Genomic DNA, 17,413 nt, shown 5'->3' with positions numbered 1-17,413 from the left:
TTTCCAAAAATGCTATTTGAACTTTCCCAAAGTTATGTAGCCAACTGTCAAGATAAGATGCCCATGTCGTGTGGGTTCTCCTGGAAAGATGCAAGCAAGAGCTTACTCATCCCAGATAGGTAGGGACTGATGGCACACAAAAGAAATGGCTCCTTCCAAGTCTCTCTTGGTTAGCCAATTGGCTTATGGATTACTTACAAGGGTGCGGGTGACTCGCCAGAGGCTACACCACTAAAAAGCCAACCCCAGCATGGGCGGTGGCACTAAGGTGGCCCCCCTGGGACTCTGCACTACTTGCAGTAAATTCTCTCCATAGCGGTGGCTTACTGTTTCTCTAACCTTGGAGTGGATATCTAGGACTCTCTCATTTCTCGAGCTCCTGGGTCTTAGCCCCTCCCTCCTCCTCCGGGAAGGGCTGCTTCAGCTCAGAGGAGATAGCTGCAGCCCACCACACCACAGGTGACCTGACACTTGAATCACCTCTCCAGCTAGCATGCAATCAATGCCTCTGCCACTTAGCAATCTTTACAGGGATGCAGTTCTGCAGTCTTTGAGTTGCAGCAGTAATAAATTTCTCGAGCTGTTGCAGGCTGGTGATCTGCAGTGTTCAAGAGGACCCAAATTAGAGATTTGTTATTAACTCGTGTACCATAAACAAGTTCACTGTCATGGAATGCAAACAGGTCATGGCTGCAATGTCAGAGGGTCGATGAGTGCCAGTAGGTGACAGACTTGTCATTACCTCACAGACGAAGTATGAAATTTTGGGTTCTGAATATTCCCATTTACTCCCTGCTAATGGCTCACTGAGAAACATTCACATTTTATATTCAATGTTTTAGAATAAGCCTCTTCATGAATTTCCCTTCAACTAATTTACAGGCCATACAACGGCCCACTGTGCACTGCTATTTGCCCAGGCTACAGCCACAATTTTCCTTTATCTCCATAACAGCAAATGTCACAAGAGACCTTTCTCTGTGAGTTGTGTTTCTAAACAATGATTTCTTTTTAAAAAAAAATCTTACAGCATTTTTAATTATTTGCTTCATGCATGGGTGTGTATGTACGTCACCGCCCACAAGTTGAGGTGAGAGAAGAGCTTACAGGAGCTGGTTTTCTCCTTCCCACCATGTGGGTCCTGGGATTGGGCTCAGGTCACCTGGCTTGGCAGCAAGTGCTTTTACCCTTCGAACTAGCCTGCCAGACTGACATTTCCTGGCCACTGGGCCTTGTTCTTTCCGTTGTCACCCAGATTAGCACAGAACTTAGAACATGGCCAATATGAATTTGAAACAACTGTTTCCAAACAGCCATGGTCCCTAGGAAAATTTTAGCTCTTTAAACTAAAGGCTTTTGTTTAACTGCGACATCCCTTGGACAATAATCGCCATGTTTCCCCCTCCAGCTGTTGGGCTTGAGATCTTTAGGTGAGAAACCTAACTTTACTGATTTAGTCAACTGTGAACCCATATGGCTGGGTCTCTGGAATCAGTGGTCCCTTAGGAATTTACATGCAAAAGATACACCCTTCATCTAGCAAACCTGTTTCAACAGTGTTTGCTGATTGTTCTGATTGTGTGTTCGTAATATCAGGTCTGTGTATAAATAGTTCTTTTCTATAACGTTTATCACCAAAAATTATTTAAGTTGCATTGAGAATCTTATAATTTGGAGAAATTCCACAAGGTACTACCAACTTCTGGGCAGTAGACCTTGTAAGGCTACCGAGCAGAAGACAGGTCAGTCCCGGCTCTCGGTGAACCCAGAATTGGTGCCTAGCTACAACAAGACAGTGTTTCTGTAGGAAGTGCTAAGAGTGGGGAGTTTTAGAAAGTCTTTTGGCGATCAGAAAGGACAGAAATGGTGGGAGGGCCAAGAAAGGAGGTCTCCACGAGCTAGCACAAACGAAGCTGGGAACTAGTTGGGACTACACTTTTGGAAGCTTCAGTAGGAGGCTGGACTGGGTCAGAGTCCAGGTGGTGAAAGCAATGTCCAGTGAGGTGCTGCTTAAGAGGTGGTGGGGAGGGGAGGAAGGAGGCAGAGCAAGTGACCATCTTAAAAGAGGCATCCACCTGCACCAACCCAGTAGCCAGGAAAGATCCAGCTATCAGCTAAGAGAGAAAAGCCAAGCAATTTTGGAGTCCCATTCTAAAAGCTGCAGGTTATCAGTCAGGATTTCACTCCGCTCACACGTGTGTTCCTGTCTGGGGAAACACCCGTGCTTTTCTGTTTCAGCTTTTCTATGCCAAGTTCACGGAGTACCTGGAGGATTTCCACATTTGGCTCTCACTGTACAGCCAGCCCCCCTCCAGCAGCTACCTGCACACACAGCGGCTTGCCGTGGCCTTCTGTCTCCTGTGTGTCTATTCGTGCCTCACTGCCCTGGTCACTGTGGGAGTCCATGAACAGGTGGGGGGCAGCAGATTTTCCCACAGTAACTTCCAACTCTCAGGCAGACAGTTTGTCCTTCTTGTAACGTGTGAAACTCAGAGCTCCCTGAGGCAGGCGTACGCTAGGGGGCGCAATCTAGAGATGCGCTGGGTGGGCCTGCAGGTGACATGACCGGAATCAGAGCCCCAGAGAGCCTGCAAGTCAACACAGCTGCCCTGGGAGAAGTCACATCCTGGGTTCCAGACAACATGGCATTCGGGGTGAGGGGAAAGAAGCTACTCTTTTTGAAGGCTTATTTTTTTAATCATTTTTTTTTTAAATTATGGGTACGTGTGTAACAAGGAGGAAAAGAGAGTACCGTTAGAGTTCAGAGGAGAGTTTGGACTTCTTGAGGCCAGAGTGACAGGTTGTTTGTGAGCTGCCTGATGTGGGTGCTAGGAACCAAACTAGGACTCGCTGCAAGAGCGATGCATGTTCTTAACCGCTGAGCCATATCTCCAGCCCAAGGTTGTTGTCTATGATAAATGCAGGATCATTCATGGGACCAGCCCCGAGGTTCACACGGTCCTCCAGACAGCTGGAAGATACACGGATAGTAGCTGGGTCAAGACTGTGTCAAGGGTGTGATGAGTCTTTATGTGGCAGCAGATATGATCACACTTAAAGATACACAGAATTTTAAACTATAACATGTTGGTAGAACTTGTGACAATAAGCAAAAGATGACAAGGATGTCATCAAGTGGCAAGAAGACGTCTGCTAAGCTCCCTGGGAAGCTGGGCTTCCCTGGGGACCTCTAGTGTCTGATCCAGGACGCAACCTCATCCTCTGCTGGGGGCAAAATGACGCTCTTGGCACCGTATTATGGGACTGTAGTCAGGACGTGATCATCTGAGCACAGGTCTTGTGGGTGCTCGGTTAGCATTTCTTTGGCTCACAAGGATGTGTCTATGAGGAAAAGCGCATTTTGTCTTGTTCAACCCTTGGGGTGGAGGCAAGGCTGGGATAAAGGGGTTTGGCTGAAACAGGAGTCACACTCACATTGAATTCATTTGGAACTCTTAATTGCCCTGTAATTGAACTGCTGCAGCGCCCGCTGGATGTGGGTCCCACTCTGGAATCCTTCCGTCTGGGTCTCCTGTGCACCTTTCTGGCCTGTCCAGCTGCCCAGCTATTGTCTCTGCTCTTCAGGTTCAGCAAGGTATGTGGCCCTGTGCTTCTGGGGAGACCCCCTGATGTGGGGTGCCCTTACCAACCTACCTCTTTACTCCACAGGAAGCTGCAGAGCATCTTCCGGGTGCAACACAGTGGCCTCTAAGAGGAGTGAAGACAGAGGTACCTCAGGGTATGGTGAACCAAAATCAAAAGCTTCCCTGGCAGCTGGTCCTCAGGGGCCAGTCTCTTAAGTAGGTGGCACAGCCCTGCTTTCTGTTTGTCTGGTTCACTGAAAATAAACATCATCGGATGTACTTAAAGCCACTTTTTTTTCTTGGATCACTATCCCTTGTAGACAATAATCTTGTGACCACCATTTTCCAGAATCATATGAACTATAGCCAGCTACCCCATGGCAGAAAAGTGTGTGGGGGGAGCAAACCCTTTCTTCAGGATCTCACTTTTCAATAATTACCGTTTGAAAACCTTGTATAGCCGCACTGATCATTCTTTCTTCTTAAGGATCTTTAAGCTTTTAATGGCACACTTTTCTCCTGCTCTGTGGCTTCCAGAGAGTAGCTCTGGGTGGCTGAGGGCTTGTCAAGGCCCGTACCAGGATGGAGACATCAAAAGTTCTCCTCTCAGCTCTACCCTGTCTCTCAGACTCTTTCTGGGGGAGGGGGGATGAGAGGGAGAAGCAGCTCCGAGGGTACCATGGTTGTGCCTCGGTCAGAGTCACACATTTGTTCCCCAACCCCAACAGGCCCTGATCGCAATGGGAGACCAGGTTTGAGGCAGCCATCCCAGGTAAGTTGACATGGCATGCAGTCCCTAATTCTACAGAGTAAGATGCTAAAAACTGGATTTCTCTGCCATCTTCCTGTGGCTGTGGACTAGCTGTGCTTGGATCCGGAGAGCAGCTGGGGCTGGTCCTCCAGAGAGTGTAAGCCAAGTCCCAGGTTGAGGAGTGGGAGTGACAAGCAGGTGGGGCCAGGGAAGGGCAGCATCTGAAAAGTCCCATGGGTGTGTCCAGTGAGATCCTGATATCCTGTGGGAGAGAAGGAGGAGATTGTGACATTCCGAGACTGTAGTCTATGCTGCCCTTTCTGTAGACAGGACTTGGGAGCCAGGTCTCTATGGACCCAGAACTCTATGCAAATGAAGGACAATATCTAATGTTACTGTGGTTGCATTGTGCTGGGATTTTGCTTTGGGTATCTGTGTGCTAGTGCCCTTGGGTGTTGGTGCCCTTGGGTGTTGGTGCCCTTGGGTGTTGGTGCCTTTGGGTGTTGGTGCCCTTGGGTGGTGTTGTATGTTTTCTCTTTACTCTTTAAGTCTTTTGAGGCAGCCTGCAACCCAGTTCCCAAATAAACGATTCTTAGTTATGATCACCTGGCCTTAGCTTGGCTTGTTTCTGGTCAGCTTTTCTTAACTTATATTGTCCCATCTACCTTTTGCCTCAGGGCTTTTCCCAATTCTCTTACTTCTGTAAATTTCTCTCTCCTGCCTCGCTATTGGCTGTTCAACTTTTTATTAGACTAGCAGGTGTTTTAGACAGGCACAGTAACACAGCTTCACAGCGTTAAACAAATGCAACATAAACAAAAGTAACACACCTGAAAATAATATGACCCAACACTTGGGTGCTGGTGCCCTTGGGGTGCTGGTGCTCTTAGGGGGTTCTCTGTGGTGGTGCATTAGGGCTAACCTGATTCCCACACTTTCCAGGCAGTGAGTCAGTCTGCTCCATAGGTCCACACCCCATGTACCTACCTATGCAAGGCTTCCTCAGGCCCCACTTGTTCTGTGTGTCACATGGACCCCCGACCCGCACCCCAACTTACTGGGGTTCTGGCCTTCATCATCCAATCTTTTCCCTCTGGTGGGTTTTGCAATCTATCAATCTGGCTGCCGGGAACTGCCTGGAGGCCACCAGCATTGGCCCCACGGTAGGAAGAGGAAATTGGAGTTTAGGTACAAATGGGCTGACTCAGAGAAGACATCCTTCAAAAGCCATCTGAGGCCCCTGCTTCACCAGGCCTGCATCTGGCTCTGCGCTCAGACTTGGCTGCAAAGGGCACTAATGTTGCAAAAGTGGCACTGACTGGGCCTGACCCTGTCACAATTCCAGCACCCTGCATCAGACATTCTCCCAGGAACTGACAGAGCTTGGAGGATGGCAGCCAATAGCAGTGGTGTGACCTGTTCACCCTTTCTTGCTCCGAGAGAGAAGAGCCACCACCCTCCTCCCAGTTCACAAGGTAATGGCACCCCACGGCTGTATTGAGTAGCCCCCATTTCTGCTGACAAAACAGGGGTCTGTGCCCATTCAGAGAGGTAGAACAAGCAGAATGAACTTGGTCCAAATGTCACTAAACATCCTAATCCCCTCAAAAATCCAAGCCTGGGTCTGAGTCCAGGCCGATTTGAAGCCATGACATCTGACTTCAGGCCAGTCCTGGTGAGTCTGACTTATAAGCTTGATCCAGTGCTCTTAAAAGTCAGTGTGAGACCCTACACTTGAAATATTCTTTAGGTCAAAGCTCTACTTTTTTTCTGTGCAAATTAGAGTAACAGCCCCATCCTCGGATTAGGTCAGATGTTCACTGAACCAGAAGAGGAGGGGAGGCTGTGCTAGCAGAGTCAGTGAGTCCTGCTGGAACCAGGGTCCAGGAACTAGCTTCATCTGGTCTGGTCATTGGAATTGAAGGGCCTGCTGAACCTGGCCTCGTAGGAATGGAGGACAAGGGTGTCAGCGTGTAACTGCAGGGCTCTTGGGCTGCAAAATATATGGACAAATGGTCAGGAGAGGCTTTGGGCAGCAACTGGACTGTAGACAGTGGTCAGCAAGGTCTATGTGCTCAAAATGACCAAGGCCGTGCCTGGCGCGCACAGAACACACTGGGGGAGAAGGAAAAGGTCACATCTAGGTGCAAATAAGCACTCAGCTAGGCAAGAGTATAATAATAGTACCAGCATTGGCAGGCTGTCCCAAGAATCCTGGCTAAATATTGCTGGGCAGATAGATGGGCTGCAAAGCCAGAGGTCAAAAGTGAGGAGTTCACTGTGGAATATGTAGAGAAAGGACAGCTCAAGATGACCCAGCTATAGCGGCCAACTCCAAATTCCCACTGCTACCCCTGCCCTTCAGGCAAAGACTGATGTCCCAGTTCAAGGATCATAGTCAGGCAAGTGGACCTCCCTTTGTCCGATTGTTCTATTTATACACTGAACTGATTGATTGAGGCCCTATCCACATGGCGAGGTCTATCTGTTTTGTTTGGTCCACTGACTCAAAGGTTATTTTCTGGATCATCCTCGCAGAGAGAACGCAGATACTGTCTGACATTATGTTCAGTACCCTGTGGCCCGACCACGGTGACAAACTCCCATAGCACTGTAGGTGAGGATGACAAGGTCTGCTAACCCAGTGGTCTCTATCTTGCTCTTCCTTAGCTCCCAGCAGTGGTTTTGAAGGGCGTATGCTCCAGTGGTCAAGGGTCTGTCTGCGCTGGTCAAGCTCTGTGGTCTGGGCCATTTGTGGGTTGACGTCCCTGGCCTGTGGCTTGGGGACAGGATTCCTAGGCTACAGGTGAGTAGCTGAGGTTTTCAGACAGCCTCAGGTGCTTGGTAGATGTCCAGAATCTGGGAAGAGACTCGTGTGTTTCGGGCAACTCATACAGTCACCAGAATCACTATTTTCTCCTATACTCCACCTCTTTTGAAGGGGAATACAATCATATGCAAACCCCAAAGGGTCACTCAGCCCTGCCTGGTCTTCAATAGAAGTTCTGTCTAGACAGAGTCCTGAGTACCAAACTGTTGGGAGCTGTGAATGCCTCAGATCCTGAATTTCTTGTAAACAATTTGTAATGTTTGCAGCTCCTTTGAGCATGAAACCCTCAGGAGTTCCTGATGTCAAGGGAGTGGTTTCTGGTAGGTTTGGCTGGGGCATGTCTATCAGTTAAGGATCCCTATATAAGCGGCTCTGGTACACAATAAAGAGGGCATTCTTGTTTCAAGGATGACCCGTGTCTCTGTCTGTGTGTCTTTGTGTGTTTAAATCTCCAGCCCCTTACCCAGTTTGTGGTTCACAAACTGTACGGTAGTACGTAGAGCACAGATGGGCGTGGTGCGCTATACCAAGCAAGAAGCTTTTGGGGGGGGCACCAAAAAGGGAAGAGCATTCTGCCACTAAGCTCATCAGAGGATCTTGGCCAAAGTCAACTATTTGTTATCTAGTGTTGTCTGAAAAACAAAATGTATACTGTTGAACTGGGCTGTGATGATTCATCCAAGATCCCTACCAATCCTTCCCACATGTTACCTCTTCACGTAGCTCCTGTGTAGTTTAGGTCACCCCTGAAGACCATAGGGCCATCCCCTATGGCTCTGGAGAAGCCTACACCATGTTTTTAACCCATGAGGAGGAGAAGCCACCCAAGGCCCTTTCTTCCTGACAATGTCTCCTCTCCTAACTGCATTCCTGACCATTTTGTGAAGACAGTACAGACACTAGACTTTCGTTCACACCTCAGTTTGCTTATCTGTAAAAGAGGGACTCTGGGTGTGCTTAATCCAGAGGTGTGGGGTGAAATACAGAGTCTCGCAACACCGTCACTGCATTTCCCAGTCCCTTCTCTGCGCCCTGTCCTGTCTTCATTTCAGACCCTCTTACACTTGGTGCTAGGACATTTCAGACTGGTTGGTATCCCCTCAACAAGGAAGGACTCTGCTTTGATGGGCAGACAGCCCTAGCACCCATCCTGCAGCCCCTCCTCAACCTCCCCATGTCTCCCAGAAGCGGAAGTGGAAGCATCATTGTCCTTTGACTGTGACTGTCATCATGGGTAGCATACTCCCATGATGCTGACCTACCCCTCTTCCGGACAGGTTTATGACAGAGCAGTGTATACAGTGGCTGTACCTGCTGCTTCTCTCTGTGGTCTGCTGCGTATTTGTCACCCAGCCACTCATGGTAAGAACTCCTCTGCAGTGCAGGTGCTTTTGGCAGTGGGGAACTGGGGAGGGACCCGTGAGGAGAGGGCCCAATGGGTGTGTTTTGGTGGGGTGAATCTTCTCTATAGTTTGATTTAGGTGTGACAAGAAAATCTGGGAGCCAAGGCCTGGGCTAAGCTCCAGCTCAACCTGGTGTTCAGAATCCTTGTTTTATTTTAAAAATCCCCAAAGAGATGAACCACCTTGTCTCTTGTAGGTGGAGATTGCTTGTTCATTTCCCAGCTGACCAGAACCAAAAAAAAAAAAAAAAAATCCCACAGAAACTGTATTAATTACAATACCGTTCAGCCAATGACTCATACACATTTCTAGCTAGCTCTTACATCTTGAATGAACCCGTTTCTTTAATCTGTGTATTGCCACGAGACTGTGGCTTACCGAAAAATTTCCAGGTCCTTTTCCTTTGGCAGCTACATGGCATCTCTCTGACTCCGCCTGCTTCTCTTTATATCTCTGTTCTGATTTCCCACCTGGCTTTATTCTATTAAGCCATTGGCCAAAACAGCTTCTTTAATAACCAATGGTAATAAAACATATTTATAGCATACAGAGGGGAATCCCACATCCATCTCTATCTTTAGGTTAGGAAGCTGTGCCCTAGAGGCCCCGGGTCTCTTGGTGAAGGCCGTCTGTGCCCTAGAGGCCCCAAATCTCTTGATAAAGGCCACCCCCGGTGACTAGGTGCTAGGGACTTCAAGGTAGTTGCTTCTGGTTATCTATTTTGAACTGAGATGAAATCAGCTGCAGTGCAGGACCAGGAAGATGGTTCTGTGTGGGAAGGGCACAAACAGACACCTGTGCCATGGCACCTCTCTTCCAGATCTGTTTGGCAGCGCTGGCCTTTGCTTGGAAAAAGAAACATGACAGTCAGTTTTTTACTGAGTCTTTACGAGATGCAACCAAGAATCTAGACTTGGAATTGGAAGAATACTCCAGAACCCACCTTCGTCTTTCTCCCAACTCCCATAGTCCTGACAGTGCTGAGGAGGCCGAAAGGGTGAGCTGGAGGAAGAGGCTTCAGAACCTTTCCCACCATGCAGATGGAGCTCAGACCTTAATTCAAATTTGGCTGCCCCCCACTTTTTTGGAGCCCCAATGTATGCGTATGTGTACATTCCTTCTTTCCTTACCCCAATCAGAACCACAGGGAAATGAGTGCATTTAAAAATGTAGAGGCAAATGCGAAGTATAATTTCTGGCCACAGTTTCAGAGAACTCCTAGACCATTTGCTTTTCAACGCACATAGAAAATATATAGCTTCCCTGCCTCCCCTGGCTTCCGCACAGACTGCAGTGGTCTCTACATCCCAAGAGCAGGTCCGTAGCATGCCTTCTCTGACCCCATCCCTCATCACCACGACTTCTGATCAACTACCTACTCTCTACACACCTGCAGGTCCCCAGCTTCCCTTCCGTTGTCCGCGCAGGCGCCCAGGTAGCCAGGTCCAAGCCTGAGGCGGTCAGCGAGGTTCCTTTGCTAGCTGGTGTAACCTCGGAACTGAGAGGCCTTTGAGAAACTCAGTCCTGCTCAGGCTTGACTCTCCACGCCTTCAGCGGTGATGTCCCACCTGCTAGTCTCCCTAGCGCCCAGTCACAGTGCGCAGTCCTCAGAACACAAAGCATGGCTGAAGCCCAAGCCCAACCCTCAAGGCTCACCTTCTGGTCCTTGCTCTATATTTCTTAGAAGCCCAGCAGCTCTGGGAGGAAGGACCAAGGGCCCCAGGGCTGCACGGTGAATGTGCCTGGAATGGGTAAACGGATGAGTGAGAGATGAATAATGGGAGGCCTTTTCCCGTGAGTTTGGCTCTTGCCTAATGTTAGTCCTGCCCATAAACAGATGTGGCTACAACATGGAAGCCATGATGCTTTTATTACACAAGGCAAACAAAGGTCATTTCACACTAAAATAAACTGCTTTAAAATCGCTTTTCCAGTCTTGGAAGGTCTTGAACAGGAACTACTATGCAAATGACAAAAGCAATAGCTCCTGTGATTGGACAACAGTGGGCACGCCTCTACTGTGAAGCTCAGCTTTGTAATGGCCCAGATGCAATCCTTGCCAAGGGGGCTGGCTTTGGACATGAGCAGAGTTTTTAAACAGGCCCACTGCATCTCCCATTGCCTCCCCAACAACACAGTCTGTGTTAATTGCACCAAGTACCCAAAGGCAGGGCAGAGAGCAATCATGATGGCTCTTGGGTCGGCAAGAACACTAAAAGCCTCTCTTTCTAGTGCCGATCCCGGTATCGTGGTGCTCTCCCTGCCTCACAGGTCTTGGCTGTGCGACAACGAGACCACCACCTGCGCTGGGCTCAGCCACCATCCAGGGCCAAGTTCAGAGTGACCAGGGAGAGACTGAGGAAAGAGAACCGGATGCAGGCAGCACTGAGGTGAGTGCAAGCAGACCCGAGGTGGGCACAGGCAGCCCCAAGGTGGGTGAAGGTCAGAATACAATGGACTTTTTCTGGCACTACCTTCTTTAAAGAAGGAACAGTAAGAGACCTCAGTCTGCACTTGGGAAAATCCTTTCCCAGGTCTCGGCCTGTGCCAGAACACGTGGGACCGAGATTGGAGGAAGAAAGCTAGTCTGTCCGTCACCTGCCTGTAATCAGTGGCCCAGAGTGCCGGCCCTCAGTTCCCTCAGCCATGCAGACTCACGTGTATCACATTTAACCCCATCACATCCCACTCTGCTCAGCACCAGACCTGGCATTCTACCCCTCCGGCTGGATGCAACAAAAATCCAAGAGCAAATGTTGCACCTCCTCATAGATGTGGCCTGGGCTCAGGGACTGCTGTTTGAAAATAACTCAACATCATTTACACAGACATGTTCTGGGGCTCAGCATAAAATACAATGCACAGTTTTAGATCAAACATGAAGCTTAATAACTGAGACAACCCTCTCCAAATTAGACATCAGCCATGCTTCTTCCTTTCGTTGGTACCCATCCCCTCCCCATCTGAGGTGGGCACGAATAGCAGGTCCTGAAGGAACCTTCTGCAATTACCAGTGAACACATGTCTCCCAGTTCTGAATTCTAGACTTCAGATTTCTTGAGTTTGTCAAGTATTTAGAAGCTCCAGATACTTTCCCCACAATGGTGCTGCTAAAGTATATAATGTCACCTCCAATTAATCGTCTCTCTTAAAAATCCTTCCTTATCACCTGCACATGGTCAGCTCCCTTACATAAATAATGATTCTGAAGCAAATCCTTTTCCAAAGAAAAAGGCTGTGGCTTTATTAGGATGTCACATTTCAAATGAATGAAAAAAGAATTTCAGGAAGACAGGGCACTGACAAAGATTTTGAAACCTGTTCGGTCTCCCTATAAAAGCAGAGTAGTTAAATTACCCCCAATTAAACCTACCCAAAACATACATGACAGACCTAAATGGCACCCACCCCTCACCAATCCCCCCCACACATAGACACACTTACATGTCAAAATCGCATAGATAGGGTAAGCATTGTGTACCCAGTGCCTTGAGCACCGCACCTCTGCAAGAGCAGGACATGAAGGGAACTGTAGACACCTGAGCATCTGAGAACAGAGGGTGGGCAATCGGGAGCTCCTGAAGGGTCTTTCCAGGGACTGTGCTGCCACATGCATAGCTCTAGTTCACTGCAAACAGCCTGCTGGCAGACAGCAAAAAAAGGCACATGCTTCTGAGGTAACAGTCAGTGTTAAAATTGAACCGTGGGCTGAGAAAGTAGAGAGTTCTGTCTATAAACTGCTCTCTGTACAGCATGAGGACCTGAGTTTCACCCCCAGGGCCCATGTTAAAGGCAGGCACACACTTGAAATCCCAGCGCTGGGGAAGTAGAGACAGGAGAATCCCTGTCTGGCCAGCCTAGCAGAATCAGTGAGTTGCAAGCTCCTAAGCTCCGGGGAGAAGCCTTATCTTAAATATCAGGTAGATAGCTCATGAGAAGCAACACCCGAAGTTGTCTCCTGGCTTACACTCACATGTGCACCTACACACGTGAAAGCCTGCACACATACACTCAAGTGATATAAAGCAGTTATTCTGCTACATGCCGGCAGTGAGGAATACTTGAACCTAAGTACAGGATCATTTACTGTAGCGCTAAGAAATCCAAGTATGCAAATGGAAATGTAAGCAAGCATCAGGGGTCTGTAAACCCAAACCCACAAAAGTGCACTGAGAAACAAGACCGAAAAAAGAAGACACTACGCACATCAACTCGCAGAGGGCAGTGCATCCATGCGTTCCAAGGTGATCTGCAGATTCAGGGCGTTCACAACCCAGATACCTTAGGCTATGCAATTCTGATGTCAACAAACTGGTTCAAAAATGAATAAGGGAACAAAAGAGCTAGAGTAAGGACAGTTATGCTGAAAAAGAATGACATTAGAGGGCTGACTTTGTGCAATTCTAATACATACGATGGAGCTGCAGAAACCGCTGTGTGTTGTTGGACAAAACAACAGTCACAGACCAATGAAATAGATACCCGGATCAATGGAACAGAAGAGAGAGCCCAGAAACAGCCACGCGAATAGGCCCAAGCATGTTTATTGACAAAAACATAAAGACAATTCAATGAACAAATAAATAGTCTTTCAATAATGGACCTAAGAAAGCTGAATATTGATAAAACAAAAGAACAAAACCAATACAGAGGTGTTGAAATCCCACCTCTAGCTAAGGAACTATTGCAAGTTGTTATATGGTGGGAGGAGAACCAGTTTTTGTTTTTGTTTTTGTTTTTCTTTCTTCCTTTCTTCCTTCCTTTCTTTTTTTTAAGGGTATGGCCTAGGTAGGTGGACCAAGCTCCAGTGGTAGGTCACACAGTCCAGAGTAAAAGGACAGCAATAATTGTATTTGATGAGTTAAATAAAAATGAAGATGCAGGTTGGATGGATAGGGAAGGTGGGTGGATCAAGGAGGAGTTGGGCAAGGAAAGAGCATTGTGTAAAGTTCTCCAAGAATTAATAAAAACGGGGGAGTGGATCTTTTAAAAAAGACAAAGAGTAAAAACTTTAGTCCATCCCATAGATGTCCTGCTCCCTAAAACACATTCTGTGAGGGAAGCAGGTGTGTAGACACAGAGTGTCCCCAAGGATGCTAACTCTCAAATCTCTCCTCCCAGAGGCATTTCCACGCACAGTCTCATGTTGCTGCTGCTTTTGTTTATAACACATGGGAGAGTCTGCCCGGGTGAATATTCTCTCAACCAAGCCATCAGGAAGGCATTTACAAGGTAGGAAGCTCGAAAGGCTCTTGCAGATCTGGGGGGTCTTGCACTAGTTTGGGGGGCTCTTGCAGATCTTGGTGTTGTACTAGTTCATGGGGCTCTTGCAGATCTGGGGGTGGTTGCACTAGTTCAGGGGGCTCTTGCAGATCTGGGAGTTGTACTAGTTCAGGGGGCTCTTGCAGATCTGGGTGTCTTGCACTAGTTTGGGGGACTTTTGCATATCTGGGGGAGTTGCATTAGTTCGGGGGGCTCTTGCAGATCTGGGGGTTGTACTAATTTGGGGGCTCTTGCAGATCTGGGGGTGAAGGACCTTGCACTAGTTCATGGTCAATGTACTGACACCCAAAGAGAACTCCAGGCTCTGGGTTTTGGAAACTGTTTCATTCACTTTGTTCCAGAATAGGGAGCCCTACGGACCCTCTACCCACTCCTTCAGTCATTTTATCTATACAGGCTGCTCTTAGAGAAAGGTCTTCATGGCAGCCTGCATATGAAGTCTGGGAAAGTCTGTCTAATTCCTCATGTTAATAGAAGGTTCCATTTGCAGACTCTGGACAGGTGCTTGGCATCTTATTTGGGGTCAATGGTGAAAGAAATTCTCAGAACAAGAGGGTCATACCATCTATTTTGCAGAAAAAAAACAGTATTCTTTAAACAAAGGCTGCAGTCACAATTTATGATTTGTGAAGTCCAATTCCAAAGGGCCAAACTCTGTCAAGTCTCAAGTGTTCATTTGCTTTTTTTACTTTTAATGCAACAGACGTCTATCACAAGTAAACACTAACCAAGCGGACAGCCTAAGGCCGAGGCACACTCTCACGGCATCCGCCATGTGGATGTTGTTGGGGCCTTAACACTCCTGAGATTAGGATGTGTAAGGCGATGAGTGGACACGCTTAGTAGAACATGCCTTTGAAAGTGAATTGTGCTAACCCAGGCAATTTCTCCAAGGCACTTTGACTCTAGAGATATGAATTATAAATATTTACTTTCTAGTGACAGGTAGTATAACAACGCTGCAAGTTCAGGGGGTTTCCTTCCTCTTTTTGTAGAGAATATTTTAATGCCCATTCTGTAGCAGTCCTATGAATTTGATTCTCATTCAGTTTTACGTGAATATATTTGTCACCTTTGGGGGCAGGAGAGTATGGTAATAAAATCCACCTCGTTCTTTTGATTTAAGGACATATTTTAGATTCTGTAAGACAGGGGAACACTGATCCCCTGTTAGATAATGACTCACAGATGCTTTTATTTTTATGATTTGAGTGCTCTTTAACCAGGTACAGCCTGGAAGTCCCAGTTCTTGGACTTTCCAGAGCTCTGTAATTTTGCCTATTACTGCTGCAGCTCTAGGAAAGCTACATGGAATTTTCTGCGCCCCATTTGGCAAGGCCACAGTTACCTTCCACTTTGACAATTTGGTTCCTTCCGACTGAACAGACGCATAGACTGTGTCAGGAGGGGGCGCTGTGAGCAAAACAAAGAGACCCTGTCGGGCATTTTTTTGTAGACCTGGAAATCAAAACACTAGGAACACTGATTTGGCTAATTGACTTCTGTCGCACATTACCTGATTTCCTTTTTACTCAATTTTTTTCATATGCCTCCTGGTAGTCAGTTCAGAAATATTCCCGCTGAGATAATAAGCTGTATGATCCCTGTGTGCTCTTGGGCCTGATAGACTCAGGTAAAACACCTCTGAGAGGTTGACGCAGGTGGGCTTAAACACCTTCTACTTCCCAGAAGGAAGGGAAACCTCACTGCCTCTTGCAGCTCTGGTCACCAGCAGGGCCATATTTATACATCCTGGCGCAAAATGGAGTGTTTAAAGAGGACCCTGTCTGCCTAACCCATCCCCCTAGTACCTAATCCTAAAAATCAACAAGTCCAGAGAGGCTGTTATTTGTAGCATTCCAGAGAGAGCAAGGGCAGGAGAAGCGAATCCTGTGGAATCCAGGGAGTGAGCGCTCTCTGGCTCCCCGCAGCAAGCAGTCCTTTGGCTCCAGGGTGCAGTGTCCTCTTCCATAAAGCTCAGAAGATGCCAGTCTAGATTTCTGTCTTCAATAGCAACAAATTACTCTAATAACAGATTGTGGGGCATTTAATCTGTATTTGAAGTGCTTCTGAACTCAAAATCTTCGTGAAATCCCAAGTCAACAAAACAAAGCTAAGCCACAAGCCAGGCTGTGGTAACCGAGGCCAAGTGAGGGCTCCTTCCCAGGGCGCTCGCTGGGAGATGATGGCTCCTGTCTGGGAGATGATGGCTCCTGTCTTTCCTCGCGCTGCACTGCCGCTGTGGGCCCATTTGGTAGAATCGCTATAATCAGTACACACAGGACCCCGGCATGCTTGGATCCTTCCATTCACCCCCTGTTCTCCAGAGTGCCTGGAATGAGCAAGAGAGGATTCCTGTGGCTGGGGATGTGTGAGCGCAGGGTCACCACACAGGTGTTTCTTGAATGATTTCCCAACAGGAAGCAAGTCTCAGAAAGTGATAACTTTTCTCTGAACTGTGCAAACTTGAACTAGGGGTGCAGTTCAAGCTTAGTATGGGCAAAGCCGCCCTGGGGGTGATTTCCCAGCAACCTCCAAAAGTATTGTGTATAACTGGAGAGATGGCTCAGCGGTTAAGAGTACGACTTCTCTTCCAGAGGAGTCTGGTTCTGTTTCTCACACTCGTATGGCTGCTGACAATCTCTAACTCTAGTCCCAGGGAACCCAGTGCCCCCTTCTGGCCTCCGAAGGCCCCAGGCACACCTGTGGTTCACAAACATGTATGCAAGGAAAACACCCATACATATAAAAGTAAATCAAATTTTAAAAGTTTTAAGTATTGTGAAAACTCAGCATGGCTATGAACTGTCCACTGGTTTGTGTTTTAGAACAGGTATGGAGCATACTAAGAGATGGGTATGCAGTCAGCTTGTCTGCCAAATAGCCCTCCCTGCCTCCAGCTCTTCCACCTTCTCTTTGTATCGTGCTCGCTCCCAAAGTTTGTAAATATTTTCAGGGCTTTATCTGCGCCCCTACTCCGACTCTGCCCCTTTCGATCCTCCTTCCCAGGCAATGCACTGTTTCTCCATCACAGCCTCTGGATATCTCCCACTTGCTCAGAATTTAACATGACATTTGGCCAAATTTTCAGAGAAGTGTGAGGTTGAGAGCTAGCAGTCAGTAGGGGGCCTACATAGATTTGGCTCCAACCATACAAAACAAATTCCTGAATGGGTGGGAGATGATCTCTACTCAAGAAAAGGGAGCTAGAGGGGGAGAAGACTCTGTGGTTAAGAGTGTGTAGTTTTCTTCAGGGGGACCCAGGTTCGGTTCCCAGCATCCATGTTCAGCAGCTCACAACTGCCTGTAACTCCAGCTGCAGGGGATCCAACTGGAGTTACATTTGGCCTCTGCAGTTTCCTGCACGCGTGCGCGCGCGCGCGCGCGTGCGCGCGCGCACACACACACACACACACACCGAGGACGGGTGCATAAATAAGAATTTTGAAGAAGAGGAGGACAAAAGAAGGAAGGAAGGAAGGAAGGAAGGAAGGAAGGAAGGAAGGAAGGAAGGAAGGAAGGAAGGAAGGAGGGAGGGAGGGAGGGAGGGAGGGAGGGAGGG

At 48.0% G+C, this 17,413-nt stretch overlaps 1 protein-coding gene across 1 annotated transcript in view; it reads left to right on the top strand.

The window, feature by feature from the left end:
- Nucleotides 1–17,413, top strand: part of Pkd1l1 (polycystin 1 like 1, transient receptor potential channel interacting) — a 109,229-nt gene that overhangs the window by 65,168 nt on the left and 26,648 nt on the right. Inside the window, exons 33-40 of the mRNA XM_050141092.1 lie at nucleotides 2,239–2,412; nucleotides 3,485–3,595; nucleotides 5,681–5,810; nucleotides 7,006–7,141; nucleotides 8,443–8,527; nucleotides 9,389–9,565; nucleotides 10,840–10,958; nucleotides 13,690–13,800. Of these exons, the coding sequence (XP_049997049.1) occupies nucleotides 2,239–2,412; nucleotides 3,485–3,595; nucleotides 5,681–5,810; nucleotides 7,006–7,141; nucleotides 8,443–8,527; nucleotides 9,389–9,565; nucleotides 10,840–10,958; nucleotides 13,690–13,800 (1,043 nt within the window). The remainder of the gene's footprint in view (nucleotides 1–2,238; nucleotides 2,413–3,484; nucleotides 3,596–5,680; nucleotides 5,811–7,005; nucleotides 7,142–8,442; nucleotides 8,528–9,388; nucleotides 9,566–10,839; nucleotides 10,959–13,689; nucleotides 13,801–17,413) is intronic.

The sequence above is a fragment of the Alexandromys fortis genome, unplaced genomic scaffold (assembly GCF_014885135.2).
Source record: "Alexandromys fortis isolate MF-2015 unplaced genomic scaffold, M_Fortis_MF-2015_v1.1 scaffold_7, whole genome shotgun sequence".
NCBI classification, from domain to species: Eukaryota; Metazoa; Chordata; class Mammalia; order Rodentia; family Cricetidae; genus Alexandromys; species Alexandromys fortis.
This window is presented reverse-complemented; position numbering and strand designations above follow the sequence as displayed.